The following is a 19,329-nucleotide window of genomic DNA, read 5'->3' as shown; positions in this document are numbered from 1 at the left end:
AACTTGCCCCTAGAGTGTAGATCAGTAATTACATCTCGAGGAGCTGATGGGAAAGTGGGGAGAATAAAATAAATGGGATTACTGTAAATGGTCAATGTGGTCTTGATGTGCCAAAGGGTCTATTTCCTTGCTCTATGACTCTATAACATAGTTAGAGAGCCTTCAGATCAGGAGACAAGGATTAATCGAAACATGCAAACGGAGCTAAAGGAAAACATCAAGGTTGTAAAGAGGAATACGGGGAGAGCTGGAGAGCAAGCTTGGGCTGCATAGCATATGGGAGTTGTGGAGAAACATGAAGAACATCACTAGCTTCAATCAGCCTAGCTGTAGAGACTGGGAATGCAACCAGAAATGGGCTAATGAGATAAACCAATTCTTCAATAGGTTTGACAATTGCCCTCTGTTCACATCCCTCAGCACACCAGTCCAGGTGCCGAGGCTCCAGTGCTCCCTCAGCACCAATGCCTCCCCTCCTCCCTCCCCTCTCCTCTCCAGTTCAACATGTGAATCACCAACACAGGCTACCACTGTCTACATCCCCTCCTTGCCTTGTACCTACAATCCACACCTCCACCTACTAACTGTTATCATCCTGATCTCCACCTGCCCCAGTTCCCACCTTCCACCAGCTCCCCAGTCATCATGGACTCACCTTCACTACTGAGCAGGTGAGAAGGGCTCTGGGGACACTCAGGCACAGAAAAGCATTGGGACCGGATGTTGTGAATCCCAAGGTCCTAAAGGAGCATGCTGAGCAGCTGTGTGGAGTTTTCCAGTGCATTTTCAATCTGAGTCTCAGTCTGGAAAGGGTCCTGACTGTGTGGAAAACATCTGTGTGGTGCCAGTAGCCAAGAACGGCCAACCAAAAGTCTTGAATTACTACCATCCAGTGGCCCTGACCTCATATATCATGAACACCCTAGAGAGGCTGGTCCTGGCTTACCTCAAACCCCTGATCAGATCAGCTCTCAATCCCTTGCAGGTTGTCTATCAGAAGCACATTGGAGTTGACGAAGCTGTCATCTACCTGTTGAATAGCTCTACTCCCGTTTGGATAAGCAGGGCAGCACTGTGGGGATCATGTTTTTTGGTTTCACCAGTGCCTTCAATACCATACAGCCCTCACTGCTGGGGGAAAGCTCCGTTCAATGCAGGTTGGCACTTCCATTGTATCCTGGATAATGGACCACCTGACCAGCAGGCCTCAGTTTGTGTGGCTTCAGAGCTGTGCGTCAGACATGGCTATAAGCAGCACTGGGGACCCTCAGGGGACTGTATTGGCTCACTTCCTGTTTACCCTGTATAGATTGGACTTTACATACGACACTGAATTATGTCATCTGCAGAAATTATCTGATGACTCATCAATAGTTGGGTGTATAAAGGGAGGATGGGAGAATGAATACAGGGCCCTGGTGGTGGACTTTGTGAAATGGTGCAAGCGGAATCAATCATCTGCAGTTCAACACCAGTAAGACAAAGGGGATGGTGCTGGACTTTAGGAAGAATAAACATGCACTGCTCCCCGTTACTGTTGATGGCGAGGACATGGATGTGGTGAGGACCTGCAAGTACCTGGGGGTGTAGCTGGATGACAGACTTGAGTGGAGCACCAACAGGTAGGCAGTGTACAAGAAGGGCCAGAGTCTCCTCGACTTCCTGAAGAGACTGAGGTCCTTTTAGAGTATGTTGGCCTCTCCTTCACATGTTCTAGCATTCTGTTGTTGCCAGAACAATCTTCTATATGGTTGTGTGTTGGGGAAATGGCATTAACACGGGTGATCCCAACAGGCTCAATTAACTGATTGGAAAGGCTGGCTCTGTTCTTGGAGTCAAACTGGATACACTGGAGGCTGTGGTGAGCAAAGGAACCCATAGAAAATCCTGGCAATTCTGGACAATGCTTCTCACCCTCTGCATGCCACCTTGGCTGTACAGAGGAGCACTTTTAATAACAGACTAAGACAACTGTGCTGCTCCAAAGAGCGCTATACGAGGTCATTCTTACCCTCGGCAATTAAGCTCTATAATGAGACAACCTATAGCCAAGGAAGTAATGACCCCTCCTGTTAGAATGTTTGAGGTAACCTATTTTTATTCTTTCTTATTTTCTTTTAATATTTGTATATTTGTATATCCGTGCACTTGTAATGCTACTGTGACACTGTAATTTCCTTTGGGATCAATAAAGTATCTATCTATCTATCTATCTTATGATCCAAGCTGATTAATTAAGCCTTTCAACTGTTACTATGACCTCCTACTTGTGAGAGTGTTGTGACCCTTCATTAATTTCTTCAAATTTCTGAAACTGGACCATTGACGGTCATTCTCCAACCAAATCCTCATTTAAATTGTATCTTGCTATAAAGTCAAAGTGATTTTAATTATATGAACAGTATGTGTGATTTAAAACTGAGTTAATCTGACACAAAAGCAATCACTGAAGATGTTGAAAATTTGAAATAGAATGGAAAGCAGTGTATGCTCATTAGGTTGGGCCTCTCCAGCAGTCAGACAATTGGGGTCGGTCCTTCAGGCTGATACTAAAAATATATGTACTCAGGTTTGCTTGAGTTGTTATTGAGGGTATTAACTAGGTTGGCAGGGGATGAGAACCAAAGTGTCAGGTAAGATGACATGGCAGTTGGTGTAGAGGTAGAGGTAATTTGCTGAGACACTGAGGAAAGGTAGATGGGGTATGGGGCATTAATGCTGTCAACCGAATGGGTTGAAAGCTGTTTACTTTAATATTAGAGGTATTATGAACAAGGATGACGTGCTTTGAGCTAGGATGAGTATGTGTAATAATATCTTGATGGATATTACTGAGGCTTAAGGGCAGGATTAACTACTTGATGTTCTAGAGTTTATTAGTTTCTAAAGGGAAGTAGGTAATAAGGGGGAGTGTGGAATGGCATTGCTATTCCGGGCTATTAACGCAGCCGCAGAAAGAAAGGATGTCATGGAAGGATTCATCTACTGAATCAATGTGAGTGGAAGTCTGAAACAGGAAGGGGACCATCACCTAATTAGCAACAGGTACTTGGAAAAACAGATTAGCAGTCAGAGTTTCAAAAATTTCATAAATAACAGGATAACTACAATTTCCCTAATGTTGATTAGCACTTCCTTATTGAAAAATTTTTAGATGAGGCAGAATTTGTTCGATGTGACAAGGAAGAATTCCTGACAAAATACAGCACTGTGCAAACGTCTTATATAGGCACCCTAGCTATATATATGTGCCTATGATTTTAGCAGACTGTATGTGGATGGGCTGACTAGAGGAGAGGCCATATTGAATCAACTAATAGGCAATGAACCTGGTCATTTGACAGATCTCTTGGTGGGAGAGCATTTCAAACACAGTGACCACAGCTCCCTACTATTTAGCATAGCCTTGGACAAGGATAGGAGCAGACATTATGGGAACATATCTAAATGGGGGAGGATTAATTTCGAGGGCATTAGGCAGGAACATGGAAATGTAAACCGGGAGAAGATATTCTTAGGGAAATGCACAGTGGCAATGTAGTGTCTGTTTAGGGAGTACTTGAATGAGGTTCTGGATTGGTTTATCCCATTGAGGTAGGGAAAAGATGGTATAGTGAAGCAATAATGATTGCTAAGAGAGGTGAATCTTCCAGACAATAGAAAGGAGGATGCATAATTATGTTTAGGAAGCAAAGATTGGACAAGGCTCTTGAGAGTCATAAGGCAACCGGAAAGGAGTTTAAGAAGTGATTTAGGAGAGCTTGAAGGGACACGAGAAGGCCTTGTTGAGTAGGATTAAAGAAAACCCCAACATGTACATAATGTGCAGGTTAACTCGAGTGAGGGTAGGACTGTTCAGGATAAAAGGGAAAACATGTGCCTAGAGTTGGAGGAAGGCCCTTATTGAATACTTTGTTTCAGAGTTCTCCAGTGAGAGGGATCTTAATGAATGTGAGGATGTTATAGAACAGATTAATGTGCTGGAACATGTTGAGGTTAAGAAAGAGCTATTATCAAAGATTTTGAAAAACATTAGGATATGCAAAATAAATCCACTGGGCAATTCTGGATACACTCCAAATTACTGCAGGAAGTGACAAAAAAATGATGAATGTAGGGAGGTGAAAACCATATATATGGATTTTAGCAAGACTTTTGACAAGGTTCTCCATGGTAGTCTCAGCCAGAATTTCATAAGACATGGGGTCCATTAAAACTTGGCTGATGGATTCAGAATTGGCTTACCCACAGAAAGTGGTGTTAGTAGATGGAGTGTATCCTGGAAGTCAGTGACTAGTGTTCAGCAGGGATATGTTCTGGGAGTCCTGCACTTTGTGATTTTTATAATTGACTTGGATGAGGAAGTGGAAGGGTGAGTTAGCAAGTTTGTAGATGAATTGAAGCTTGGTGGAGTTACGGAGAGAGTAGAAGAATGTTGTGAAATACAGTGGGATGTAGAGCTGGGCTGAGAAGAGGCAGATGGAGTTCAACCTGGAAAAGTGTAAAGCGATTCACTCTGGAAGGTTGAAGTTGAAGGCAGACTACAGGGTTAATGGCAGAGTGCTTTGCAGTGTGGAGGAATAGCTGCATCTTGGGGTTCATGCCCATAGGTCGGTCAAAGATTCAACAAAAGTTGATACGGTGGTTAAGAAGATGTATCGCTTGTTGGCCTTCATTAATTGAGAGATCCAGTTTAAGTGACATAAGGTAATGCTGCAGCTTTATAAAACTCTGGTTCGACCACATTTAGATATTGTGTTCAGTTCCACATGCCTCATTATAGAAAGAACGTGAAAGCATTACAGAGGGAGCAGAGCAGATCTGTCAGGATGCCGACTGAATTAGAAAGCATGTTTTAGATGGAAGCTTGGGTGAACATGGGCTTTTCTCTTTGGAGCAAAGAAGGATAAGAGGCAACTTGATCAAGGTGTATAATATAGAAAGAAGATAGAGTGGACAGGCACCCAAGCCCTTTCTCCCCACAGTGAAAATGGCTAATACAAGAGGACCTTCTTTTAAGGTAAGTAGAAGAAAGTTTAAGGGAGATGTCAGAGGTAGGTTTGTTATACAGAGAGTGGTAATTGTTGAGAATGGTAGTGAAAGCTGATACAGAAAGGATGTTTAAAGGACTCTTAGATAGACGCATTGATGATAGAAAAATGGAGTGTTATAGCCTATGTAGGAGGGAAAGATTAGATTGATTTCAGAGTAGGTTAAGAGCTTATTGCAACATGATGAGCTGAAGGGCCCATACTGAGTTAAATTGTTCTATGTTCTACTGTATGTTCTTTATAAAGTAGGTCAAGTGACATGAACCTTAAACCATGATTTTCTCTTCATAGTTACTGCTTTACCTGATAAGTATTTCCAACATCTTCCAAATATACAGTTCCTAACACCACTAATACTCACTTTCTAACACTGGTTCATCTGAAGGCAAAATTTATTCTTAAACACGAGAAAGTCTGCAGGTGCTAGAAATCCAAAGCAACACACACACACACACACACACACACACACACACACACAGCTTGAGGATCTCAGCGGGGTTAGGCCACGTCTTTGGGAGTGTATGTGTAGCCCAATATTTAATTTTCCTTCTTCCTTCTTTGTGACCAATGTTCGAAGAAGTCAATTTCTTTATGTGTTATGATGGAAATACAGAACATGCTGAACATAGCCAAACCAAAAGTCATGGATGAACCGGGAGATTCCTACTCTGCTAAGGGCTCAATCTGTAGCATTCAAGACCAGTAATCCAGAACTGAAAAAAAAGGTCCAGGCACAATCAACAGGAGACTATTTTAAGCGTTATAAGAAACAATTCTGATTGAAGTTAGAGATGGAATTGGATGCTTAGCAGTCCTGGCAGGGTTTGCAGACCATTACATCTTACAAGGCGAAAACCAACATCATAAATGACTGATACTTCACTCCCAGGTGATTAAATTGCCTTTTATGCACACTTTGAAAGGGAGAATAAAACTACACTTGTGTGAATCCCTGCAGCATCTGGTGACATTGAAATCTCTGTCTCAGAGACCAAAGTTACAACATCTTTCACAATAGTTTACTTGGTAGTGCACCGAAAACCTGTGCCAACCAACTGCCTGGAGTGTTCAAGGACATCTTCAATCTCTCAGTGCTGCAGTTGCATGTTCACAGATGCTTTAAAAGATCAACAATCATACCAGTGCCCAAGAAGAGCAGGGTGAGCTGTCTCAACAACTATCACTCAGTTGCACTGCCATCTACTGTGATGAAGTGCTTTAAAAGTTGATCATGGACAGAATCAACTCATGTCTAAGTAAGGACCTGCACCCACTGCAATTTGCCTATGGCTACAGTAGGTGTACAACAGATGCAATCTTACTGCCTCTCAAATTGGTCTTCAATCACTTGAACAATGGTAACACCTATGCCAGGCTACTGTTTGTTGATTAAAGCTCAGTGTTTAACTCCATTATACCCTCAGTGCTAATCAACAAGCTCCAAAACCAGGGCCTGTGCAGCTGGATCCTTGACTTCCTCATTGGGAGACTACAGTAGGTGCAGATTGGAAATAACGTCTCCTACTTGCCAACAGTCAACACAAAGGCAACTAAAGGATGTATGCTTATTCCATTGCTCTTCTCTCTCTAATTCCATGACTGTTTGGCTAGGCACAGCTGATACACCGTCTCTAAATTTGCCAATGACACAACTTTTGTTGGCAGAATTATAGAAGGTGACGAAGAGGCGTACAGGAGTGAGATAGATCAGCTGGTTGAGTAGTGTTGCAACAGCAACCTTGCATTCATTGTCAGTAAGACCAAGGAATTGATTATGGACTTCAGGAAGGGGAAGTCGTGGGAACACATGTCAGTTCCCATTGAAGAGTCAGCAGTGGAAATGCTGAGCAGTTTCAGGTTCCTGGGCGTCAACATCTGAGGATCTATCCTGGGCCCAACAAATTGCTGCAATTGCAAAGGAGGCACGACAGCTACTATATTTCTTTAGGAGTTTGAGGAGATTTAGTATGTCACCAAAGACTTTCAAATTTCTACAGATGTGCTGAATGGAAGCATTCTAACTGATTGCATCACCATCTGCTACTGCGGGGTGGGGTGTGGTGGAGGCTACTGCACAGAATTGGAAAATGCTGCCTGTAGTTGCATTTCAGACAGCTCCATCATGGGCACTAGCCTCCCAAGCATCGAAGATATCTACAAATGCCTCAAAAAGGCAGAATCTGTCTTCCAGGACCCCCATCAACCCCAGGACATGCTTTCTTCTCATTGCTACCATCAAGGAGAAGGTACAAGAGCCTTAAGACACATTTTCAATGTTTTAGGAACAGCTTCTTCCCCACTGCCATCAGATTTCTGAATGGACAAAGACCCATGTACACTACCTCTCTATTTCTTTCTTTTTTTGCTCCTTTTTTACACTACAGTAGTTTTATGTACATACAGTACTGTGCACTAGTGTTAGGCACCTGTAAAAAAATCTGTAAAGTGAAGATGCTTTCCAAATAATGAAATGAAAAGTTTCTAAATATTGAATATTTTACTATAGAGGGCAGTAAACAGGAAAAAAATAAATAAAATCAATGTTTGGTGTGATCACCCTTTGCCTTTAAAACAGCAACAATTCTTTTGGGTACACCTTGATGCAGGTTTATGAGAAAATCTGCAGGTAGGTTATTTTAATCATCTTGGAGAAATTGCCACAGTTCTTCCACAGACTTCAGCTGTCTCACTTTCTTCTGTCTGTCCAGGAAATCCCAGACAGTCTCGATGATGTTGAGATCAGGGCCCTGTGGATGCCATACCTTCTGAAACTATATAAAAAATCTAGGTTGTCTAATGCTTTTGGACAGTAATAAATATATAGTAATTTTGTTATTATTTTTACTTTATAAATTTATTTTTATGTATTATAATTGTTTATTGCAATATACTGCTGCCACAAATCAGTGTATTTAATGACTTACTGTATGCTTGTGATATTAAACGTGATTCCGATTCTGATTCTTTTTCTTTCAGTCACAAACAGCGCTAGTCAAATCACTTCTCATGGATGTTTTTTTAGCCAGTTTGGAAGTGTTTTGGATTCAGGTGAATCTGTCCTTTACTGTCCTGATCCAACACTTTACATAATTCACTATTCTACTGAACTACAGCTTGCATCCATTTATTGTTTAATATTTTTTGATTAGTGCTTATTGTGATTAAGTGTCGGTTGTTCTAATTCCATCCCCAAGTTGCAGTGCAGGGTCCTTTTCTGCTAGTACAATTGTTTAGAGACAGGTGGGCAGATGTTCAAGTTTCAACTTTATTGTCACAAGCAAACATATGTAGGGTAGAAGTGACATGAAAACTTTTTTTACAACAGTACTGTACATCACAAACATATGAATTGTAAGTTAATATGAACTTATTTAACACGAGTTATATTCAACTTGAATGTCAAAATAAACACAGTTGAGCGAGAGGTGAAAGAGATACACAGTCTGAGGTAGTGTTAGGGTGTTGAACAATTTGCAGTATTACTGGCTGAGTGTGACTGACATCAGAGGATTAGTGTACTTGATCTTTGCTTTGAACATAGTGTCTTGTTCAACATGGATGGAAACCAGATATGTCAGAGGTCCTTGGATAAAGCAGGAGAGAGGGACATAGGCTGTTTAGTTCAAGATAAGAATACATTTACCTCTTCTGTTGGAAAAGAAGACATTTTAATTATAATCAGAGCTGTAATATTGTATGCTATCTTGGAGACTAGAAAATGTACAGTTGTAACATGGCATATCATGCTATTGATATTGCTATGATTGTCTGATATTGCTTTCTGCTGTATACATCAGTCTGCACACGGAGTATAAAATATGGCACAACAGTTAAGAAAAAAAAATCTCAATAAGTTCATTTTGTGATTTTTCATCTCAGTGCATCTGGATAGTAATTATGAGAATAAAATAATAATCACCGGACTTTGATTTTTATAGTTGTCATCATCTTAACAGACCACCAGGAGAAATCAAAGGTTCCAATTTATTACTGGACCAAAGTGTTTAGTATTTGTTAGTTAATGAAAAATAATACCTTAACATTTTTCACAGAGAAATACTGGTCAATATGTTGCATAATAAACATTAAAATATAAATACTTCTAATTGAATGTAAGAAGATTAAAAATAATTTGGAGTGTTCATTGTGTGATTATATTCTTATACCTGCAATTAAAATGCTATACTTTTTTATAGGAACTCTTATATGATAATTAAGTTCCAAATATTCCCAAGTGCAGCAGATCGCTTTGCTTTAAAAGATAACATTAGTATTAAGCAATAAATATGGCCCAGAGCCTTTTGAATGTGTCAAGTAAAGAGTGGGTTGAAAATATGTTGCAGTGATATTTATTTCCTGGCATACACAGATTGTGGCTATTTATAGCTGTGTCAGCACACAGATTGCAGAACACTCGCCAGTGAATGGAATCGCCACAAATCATTTCCTTAGGAGAATTTTGGAAATTCACCTTGGTGTGGCCCAACCACTCACCTGTCTCTCACTACTGATGCAATGAGCGATCCCCTCTCTTAAATCTGTTGGCTCCTGTATAGAAAAAGCATTGATTAGCAATTCTTAAAAACTGTGATTTCCAGCAATTCACAATGAATGTACAACAAAGTGATCAGCTGTTCAGAACTTCTTTTAAAATTTGGTAATTTAAAAAAACAGAAAATGCCAAAAATACTCTCAGGTTAGACATGAGAGAAACGTTTCAGCAGAACTGAAATATCAAAACCTCCCTTGTGTTTCCGTTTAACGTCAACACGTTATTTCTCCACACTTAGATATGGCTTGAATATTTCTAGCCCTTTCTACTTTTCTTTTAGATTTCCACATAATCTGTTGTATTTTGTTTTTTTGTGTGTTATGGTTTATGCTGGTGTGGATATTCCAAAATTTCTTAGAATTCAAATTAGAATTGTTGCTGTAAGAAAAGTCATCAACCTCAATATTGCCTTTGTTTCCCTCTCCATAGATGCCAGCGAACTTGCTCAGTATATCCATTATAAATCCATAATTGTATATTTGTACAGCACAGAAACAGACCCTTTGGCCCATCATGCCCATGCTGTCCTGTTGTCTCATCTATACCAATTCTGTTTGCCTCTGTTAGGACCATGGCCTTCTTTGCCTTGTCTATTTAGGTGGTTCTCCAAATGTCTGTCAAAAGTGGTAATTTTTCCCCATTCTATCACTCTCCCCTCTGGGAGTGAGTTGCAGATATCAACAGTGCAAGGCAAAAGACATAACTCGGCAATCCTTTGTAAAACCACTTCCTCCCAACCTGAGCACATGCCTCTTGCTCTTGATACTCCTGCAATAGGAAAATATACATACTGGTTATCTCGATTATCTACATATCTTCTAATGTTATATCCATCTATTAGGTCTGTATATATCATGCATTTCCTGTTCTGTTCCTTTGATCAAACCTTTTGATATCTAAGGCTGCTAATCTTGCCACCTTTGCCCTTCACTCTTACTAGAACATGCTGGCCCTGATCTCCTATAAACTCTTTTCAAAGTGTTCTACTTGTCAGGGCTTGTTTTACCCACGAGCATGTATATTGTTATACACAATCTTTCTGTGTAAGAATTAACAAATTCCATCTCTGACACTTTAGGTAATCCCAGTGAATTTTGGCAAAGTTAAAATCCCCCATAATAAATCCATATTCTGCTGGAGATGCAGATTATTGTCCTTGCTACCATAAGATCATAAGATATAGGAGCATAGTTAGATCATTTGGTCCATCAAGTCTGCTCCACCATTCTGTCATGGCTGATTTATTATCCCTTCCAACTGCATTGTCCTGCCTTCTCCCTGTAACTTTTGATGCCACTACTAATCAAGAATTAGTCAACCTTAGTTTTAAATAAATCCAATCAGTTGGCTTCCACCACCATCTGTGGCAATGAAATCAGTAGATTCTCTCCCATCTAGCTAAAGAAATCTCTCATTATCTCTCATTATCTTGAACTCCAGGCCGGGTCTTTATGTGCTGCTGTTGTGACTCCCGTCTCCCCTTCCCCCACCACCACTCCGCAGCCCCGTCTTCCTCAGATCCCACCGTCAACTCCTGGGCCCTCAGAGGCTCCATCTTCCTCTCACCCCAACCCTCCCCTCTCCATTGACATACCCAGCCTTCCCCCTCCCGCCTCTGATCCCAGCTCTCAAGATTCCAGCCTTGAACTCCAGGCCGGGTCTTTATGTGCTGCCGTTGTGACTCCCGTCTCCCCTTCCCCCACCACCACTCCGGAGCCCCGTCTTCCTCAGATCCCACCGTCAACTCCTGGGCCCTCAGAGGCTCCATCTTCCTCTCACCCCAACCCTCCCCTCTCCACTGACGCCACCAGCCTCCCCCCTCCCCCCTCTGATCCCAGCTCTCATCCATGCCGGGTCTTTACCATCCCCTCCGACCTTCAACTGTCAGAGGCAGAGCGCTCTGTTCTCAGTAAGAGCCTCACGTTTGTCCCCCTTCGCCCACACCTCAGCGAGTTCCATGTTCGCCATGATGCGGAACTTTTCTTCCGCCGTCTCCGTCTCCGAGCCTACTTCTTCGGCAAGGACTCTTCCACCCCCACCGATGACCCCTTCTCCCGTCTTCAACCCTCCTCTTCTTCATGGACACCCCGCTCTGGTCTTCTGCCTGCTCTGGATCTCTTTATTGCTAACTGCCGACGGGACATCAACCGTCTCGACTTCACCGCACCTTGTCCCCATTCCAACCTCACTCCTTCGGAACGCTCTGCTCTCCACTCCCTCCGCACTAATCCTAACCTTATTATTAAACCCGCTGATAAGGGGGGTGCTGTTGTAGTCTGGCGTACTGACCTCTACCTTGCCGAGGCGCAGCGACAACTCATGGATACCTCCTCTTATTTACCCCTCGATCGTGACCCCACTAAGGAGCACCAGGCCATTGTCTCCCACACCATCACCGACTTTATCCGCTCAGGGGATCTCCCATCCACTGCTACCAAACTTATAGTTCCCACACCCCGCACTTCCCGTTTCTACCTCCTACCCAAGATCCACAAACCTGCCTGTCCTGGCCGACCTATTGTCTCAGCTTGCTCCTGCCCCACCGAACTCGTTTCTGCATACCTCGACACTGTTTTATCACCCATTGTTCAATCCCTTCCGACCTATGTTCGTGACACTTCTCACGCTCTTAAACTTTTCGATGATTTTAAGTTCCCTGGCCCCCACCGCTTTATTTTCACCATGGATGTCCAGTCCTTATATACTTCCATCCCCCATCAGGAAGGTCTCAAAGCTCTACGCTTCTTTTTGGATTCCAGACCTAATCAGTTCCCCTCTACCACCACTCTGCTCCGTCTAGCGGAATTAGTCCTTACTCTTAATAATTTCTCCTTTTGCTCCTCCCATTTCCTCCAAACTAAAGGTGTAGCTATGGGCACCCGTATGGGTCCTAGCTATGCCTGCCTTTTTGTTGGGTTTGTGGAACAATCTATGTTCCGTGCCTATTCTGGTATCTGTCCCCCACTTTTCCTTCGCTACATCGATGACTGCATTGGCGCTGCTTCCTGCACGCATGCAGAACTCGTTGACTTTATTAACTTTGGCTCCAACTTTCACCCTGCCCTCAAGTTTACCTGGTCCATTTCCGACACCTCCCTCCCCTTTCTAGATCTTTCTGTCTCTATCTCTGGAGACAGCTTATCCACTGATGTCTACTATAAGCCTACTGACTCTCACAGCTATCTGGACTATTCCTCATCTCACCCTGTCTCTTGCAAAAACGCCATCCCCTTCTCGCAATTCCTCCGTCTCCGCCGCATCTGCTCTCAGGATGAGGCTTTTCATTCTAGGACGAGGGAGATGTCTTCATTTTTTTAAAGAAAGGGGCTTCCCTTCCTCCACTGTCAACTCTGCTCTTAAACGCATCTCCCCCATTTCACGTACATCTGCTCTCACTCCATCCTCCCACCACCACACTAGGAATAGGGTTCCCCTGGTCCTCACCTACCACCCCACCAGCCTCCGGGTCCAACATATTATTCTCCGTAACTTCCGCCACCTCCAATGGGATCCCACCACTAAGCACATCTTTCCCTCCCCCCCCTCTGCATTCCGCAGGGATCGCTCCCTACACAACTCCCTTGTCCATTCGTCCCCCCCATCCCTCCCCACTGATCTCCCTCCTGGCACTTATCCGTGTAAGCGGAACAAGTGCTACACATGGCCTTACACTTCCTCCCTTACCACCATTCAGGGCCCCAAACAGTCCTTCCAGGTGAGGCATCACTTCACCTGTGAGTTGACTGGGGTGATATACTGCGTCCGGTGCTCCCGATGTGGCCTTTTATATATTGGTGAGACCCGACGCAGACTGGGAGACCGCTTTGCTGAACATCTATGCTCTGTCCGCCAGAGAAAGCAGGATCTCCCAGTGGCCACACATTTTAATTCCACATCCCATTCCCATTCTGACATGTCTATCCACGGCCTCCTCTACTGTAAAGATGAAGCCACACTCAGGTTGGAAGAACACCTGATATTCCGTCTGGGTAGCCTCCAACCTGATGGCATGAACATCGACTTCTCTAACTTCCGCTAAGGCCCCACCTCCCCCTCGTACCCCATCTGTTACTCATTTTTATGCACACATTCTTTCTCTCACTCTCCTTTTTCTCTCTCTGTCCCTCTGAATATACCTCTTGCCCATCCTCTGGGTCACCGCCCCCCCTTGTCTTTCTTCCCGGACCTCCTGTCCCATGATCCTCTCGTATCCCTTTTTGCCTATCACCTGTCCAGCTCTCGGCTCTATCCCTCCCCCTCCTGTCTTCTCCTATCATTTTGCATCTCCCCCTCCCCCTCCAGCTTTCAAATCCCTTACTCACTCTTCCTTCAGTTAGTCCTGACGAAGGGTCTCGGCCTGAAACGTCGACTGCGCCTCTTCCTATAGATGCTGCTTGGCCTGCTGCATTCACCAGCAACTTTGATGTATGTTGCTCTCATTATCTCTGTTCTCAGGGAAAGTCCCTCTATAATGAGGCTGTGCCTTCTGTTCCTAAACTCCCCAACTATAGGAGATATCCTCTCCAGATCCACTCTATCTCGACCTTTCAGTGTTCAATAGGTTTCAAAGAGATCCTCTTTCATTCTTCTAAACGGCAGTGAGGCCCACAGCCATCAAACACTACACATACATTAATCTTTTAATTACTGGAATTATTTTTGTGAACCTCCTCTGAACTCTTTCCAATGCAGGTATATCTTTTCTTAGATATGGGGGCAAAACTGCTCACAATACTCAAGGTGCGGAGTAATGGGAAATGAATACTAACATTGCATTTGCCTTCCTTACCACCAACTCAGCTTACAAGTTTACCTCTAGGGGATCCTGCACAAGGATTTGCAAGTCCCCCAGACGCTCTGATTTCTGAATTTTCTCCCTACTTGTAAAGTAGTTTATACCTTTATTCCTACTACCAAAGTGCATGATCATACACATCTATATGTTTTATTCTATCTCCCACTTCTTTGCTTATTCTCCTATCAGACTCCCTGCTTCCTCAATGTTACCTGCCTCTCAGCCTGTCTTCATACCATCCACAAACCTGGCAACAAATCCATCAATTCTGACATCCAAATCTTTGACATATAACATGAAAAGAAATAGTCCTAACACCTACTTCTACAGAACACTACTGGTCACCAGCAGCCAACCAGAAAAGACTCCCTTTATTCCCATGCTTTCCCTCCTGCCAGTCAGCTATTTTCTATCGATGCTAGTATCTTTCCTTTAGTACAATGGGCTCATTTCTTATTAAGCAGCTTTGTGTGTGGCACCTTGTCAAAGGCCTTCCAAAAATCCAAGTAAATTCCATCTACTAAGAAATAGTAGGAAATAAAGTTAAATGTTCTATGTTTAAAAGCCTCAGCTGGTCACTATTCCCCCATCAGCACAACCCTTCACAAAATAGTTCACTCTCACTCTACTCTCTCTCTCATACATGCTGCTTGCTGCAGATCACAGAGGTGTTATGGGTCCCTTTGCCATCTCTGGACCTCGCCTCACTTAATCACATGATCTTGCAAAGTTTTCTGTCATTGTGTCAGATTTCCAGCATCAACACATTTTGTTTTTCACTTGTAACAATAGCCACTACTTGGGATTTATTTTAGGACTGCTGTACAGAAAAAGATAACCCATTCGAATCTCTTATGTATGTTTATAGTCCAGACATGTACTCTGAAGTAGGATCCTGCTTAGACCGAAATGCTGATTGTGAAGTCGTATTCATATTAAAAACTTAGTAATTTCAGAATCAACAGCGCAGAAATATATTCCTCGTTCCAGTGCTTCATGTTGATATACTCCCAAGGGATTTTCCATAAATTAGATTTACTCATCCCACTTTGCTTCTTCATCCATTCTTCCTGCAGTCAGCTCCTTCTAATAATTAGTGCTCCTTGTCTTAATCTTTCCTTTCAAGGCTCCATAATCGTGGTATTGAACTATTGCAGGGCAAGGTGTTAATTTATTTTGATAGATCATCAGAATCCCTTGTTTGGATTGGGTACTTCACCTTTGCTAAAGTGCTGACACAAGCATAATTCTGTCCCTGGTCTTACCTGTTCACAGATGGTCCTCCATTGAAGGAAACTAAAGTCATTAAGAACCTTGCAACCTCCTCCATTATCACATTATACTTCAGAGATTTGGGGACTCAGGTAAACTGGACCACGGTAAGTTTGAAATGCACTGAGGCAGTAAATATTTCCAGCTGAGCTCAGAAGGTCTTCGACTTACGGGTGTTAAGGGATGTGATATTTTCTGCACTGGGTTCCTACATATTGCTTTCTTTTAATATGTTGAGCTTCTAATTTATGCAGAGAGTTAACTGATACTTTGGAATTACTTGACGTAAACATTCAATAGGAAATACAACTCTTACATCAGATGCATGTGTTTTGCTCGTGTGTAAGGCACTGAAAGGGCAACTGTCACATTTTGTCTGATGCAGACAGTATGTTCCCATGTCTCTGCTGGATATAGGTCATGTCCCTGAAGAAGTGAGAAACCAGATGAACAATCACAGTTCTAATGGGAGAAATACACTCGCTGGTCACTTTATTAGGTATACCTGCTTGTTAATGCAAATATGTAATCAACAATCATGTGAAAGTAACTCAATAGATACATAAAAGTATACATGTATGGTCAAAAGGTTTTGTTGTGTCACAATGGGGGGGCATAGGGAGCAAGGGTGGACCCAAATGCAAGATACATCTTGTGAGGTTAATTAAATTTAGTTTATTGTTTGAAACCAGGAGAGCAAGGCAGGAGCAGGAATAGCGAACTGGAGAAGGACTCAGGACTGGGACAAGGACTAGGCTGGGACAAGGGTCTAGGCTAGGACTCGGAATCAGATCCCAGAACTACGGTATGGACTCCGAGCCAGAGACCGGGCAAGGATCCAGTACCTGGGTCTTGCCTCGGGCTCGGACCCCAGAACCAGGCATGGACATGACATGGGCTAGGGAGAGGAGGAACATGGAAAAACAGAGCCTCGGTCTCAGGAGAGCAGGTACATGGAACCATGGACACATACACAGAACACAGAGTCGGGACCCCTCCTTGGGTACAGGTCATAGGGCTGGGACTCACACATAGAACAGAGAGCCGGGACCCCTCCTTGGGTACAGGACATAGGGCTGGGACTCACACACAGAACAGAGAGCCGGGACCCCTCCTTGGGTACAGGACATAGGGCCGGGACTCACAAATAGAACAGAGAGCCGAGACCCCTCCTTGGGTACAGGACATTGGGCCGGGTCTCATGACCCCCCGCGGGGCAACGGCAAGACGGCCTGACTTACCCCACGGAGGCGAGGACAGGACAAGAGAAAAAAATGACCCCCCGCGGGGTAATGGCAAGACGGCCTGACTTACCCCACGGAGGCGAGGACAAGACAAGACAAACACGAAAGAACACCAGACAGTACCTATCTAGCTCCGGCAATAGAACTAGACCGAAGTGCAGGCGAGGGCTGCAGATGAAGGCTAGAGGCGAGGGGGGCAGAGAAGGGATTCAGACAGGGGGGTAGGACAGGAATCACAGACCGCCAGGACCAGGACTTGACACGGATGCCGCCGGGTAGTGGCGAGCTCTCGACTCGGCCCGGGAACAGTAGACAGCGGTTCTTGATTCCCTCCAGCGGGTTAACTGACAGACCCACCTCGGTGAGGAAACTTTGCAGGCTCGCTTTGGTGAGGTAGCTTGACAAGGTTGCTCTGGAGAGGAAAGGCCAATTACCGGCACTCGCTTCGGGCGGAGACAAGGTTGGCTCCGGCCAGATGACATTGGCATGCCGTACCTTGGTGACTTTGCAAACGCTCCCGCGCCAAACAGCTGAATGCCGGAGACTATAAACTACCGGTTCAGCCGAGAGTAAATTGCCTCTGATCACCAAGGCCGAGGAACACAGGAAAACAGGGAACCAAAGGGAAACAGGTAGTCAACAGTCCGGATCATAACATAAACAAAGTAAGTTTAAAGAGACCCCGATCCGGACCATGACAAGTTGTTGTTCAGACCAAACATCAGAATGGGGAAGAACTGTGAGCTAATTCACTTTGACCATCTGTGAAATGATTGTTCGTGCCAGACAGGGTGGTTTGAGTATCTCAGAAACTGCTGACTCCTGGGATTTTCACACACAACAGTGTTTACACTGTTTACAACTAGAGTTTACGGAGAATAGTGTGAAAAACAAAAATCACCCAATGAGTGGCAGTTCTATGGATGACAATGCCTTCTTAACGAGAGAGATCAGAGGAGAATAGCCAAACTGGTTCATGTAGACAGAAAGGTGACAGGATTAACCATGTTTTATAATAGTGGTAGGTAGAAGAACATCTCTGAATGCACAACATGTCGAACCTTGGATGGGCTACAACAGCAGATCATAAACATACATTCAGTGGCCACTTTACTCACATAGAACATAGAATAGTACAGCACAGTACAGGCCCTTCGGCCCACAATGTTGTGCCGACCCTCAAACCCTGCCTCCCATATAAGCCCCCACCTTAGATTCCTCCATATACCTGTCTAGTAGTCTCTTAAACTTCACTAGTGTATCTGCCTCCACCACTGTCTCAGGCAGTGCATTCCACGCACCAACCACTCTGTGAGTAAAAAACCTTCCTCTAGTATCCCCCGTGAACTTCCCACCCCTTACCTTAAAGCCATGTCCTCTTGTATTGAGCAGTGGTGCCCTGGGGAAGAGGCGCTGGCTATCCACTCTATCTATTCCTCTTATTATCTTGTACACCTCTATCATGTCTCCTCTCATCCTCCTTCTCTCCAAAGAGTAAAGCCCAAGCTCCCTTAATCTCTGATCATAATGCATACTTTCTAAACCAGGCAGCATCCTGGTAAATCTCCTCTGTACCCTTTCCAATGCTTCCACATCCTTCCTATAGTGAGGTGACCAGAACTGGACACAATACTCCAAGTGTGGCCTAACCAGAGTTTTATAGAGCTGCATCATTACATTGCGACTCTTAAACTCTATCCCTCGACTTATGAAAGCTAACACCCCATAAGCTTTCTTAACTACACTATCCACCTGTGAGGCAACTTTCAGGGATCTGTGGACATGTACCCCGAGATCCCTCTGCTCCTCCACACAACCAAGTATCCTGCCATTTACTTTGTACTCTGCCTTGGAGTTTGTCCTTCCAAAGTGTACCACCTCACACTTCTCCGGGTTGAACTCCAGCTGCCAATTCTCAGCCCACTTCTGCATCCTATCACTGTCTCTCTGCAATCTTTCACAATCTTCTACACTATCTACAACACCACCAACCTTTGTGTCATCTTCAAACTTGCCAACCCACCCTTCTACCCCCACATCCAGGTCATTAATAAAAATCACGAAAAGTAGAGGTCCCAGAACAGATTCTTGTGGGACACCACTAGTCACAATCCTCCAATCTGAATGTACTCCCTCCACCACCACTCTCTGCCTTCTGCAGGCAAGCCAATTCTGAATCCACCTGGCCAAACTTCCCTGGATCCTATGCCTTCTAATTTTCTGAATAAGCCTACCGTGTGGAACCTTGTCAAATGCCTTATTAAAATCCATACAGTTCACATCCACTGCACTACCCTCATCTATATTCCTGGTCACCTCCTCAAAGAACTCTATCAGGCTTGTTAGACACGATCTGCCCTTCACAAAGCCATGCTGACTGTCCCTGATCAGACCATGATTCTCTAAATGCCTATA

At 43.9% G+C, this 19,329-nt stretch overlaps 1 protein-coding gene across 5 annotated transcripts in view; it reads left to right on the top strand.

The window, feature by feature from the left end:
• The window catches only part of LOC134347083 (trans-2,3-enoyl-CoA reductase-like), a 206,585-nt gene that overhangs the window by 86,941 nt on the left and 100,315 nt on the right, over positions 1–19,329 (top strand). For 4 of the 5 annotated variants that reach the window (XM_063049195.1, XM_063049194.1, XM_063049193.1 and 1 more), the window contains one exon: positions 15,674–15,777. The exons of the other annotated variant lie outside the window; for it this stretch is intronic. In XM_063049195.1, the coding sequence (XP_062905265.1) occupies positions 15,674–15,777 (104 nt within the window). The remainder of the gene's footprint in view (positions 1–15,673; positions 15,778–19,329) is intronic. 5 annotated transcript variants of the gene reach the window in all.

This window comes from Mobula hypostoma, chromosome 5 (assembly GCF_963921235.1).
Source record: "Mobula hypostoma chromosome 5, sMobHyp1.1, whole genome shotgun sequence".
Classification (NCBI taxonomy): Eukaryota; Metazoa; Chordata; class Chondrichthyes; order Myliobatiformes; family Myliobatidae; genus Mobula; species Mobula hypostoma.
This window is presented reverse-complemented; position numbering and strand designations above follow the sequence as displayed.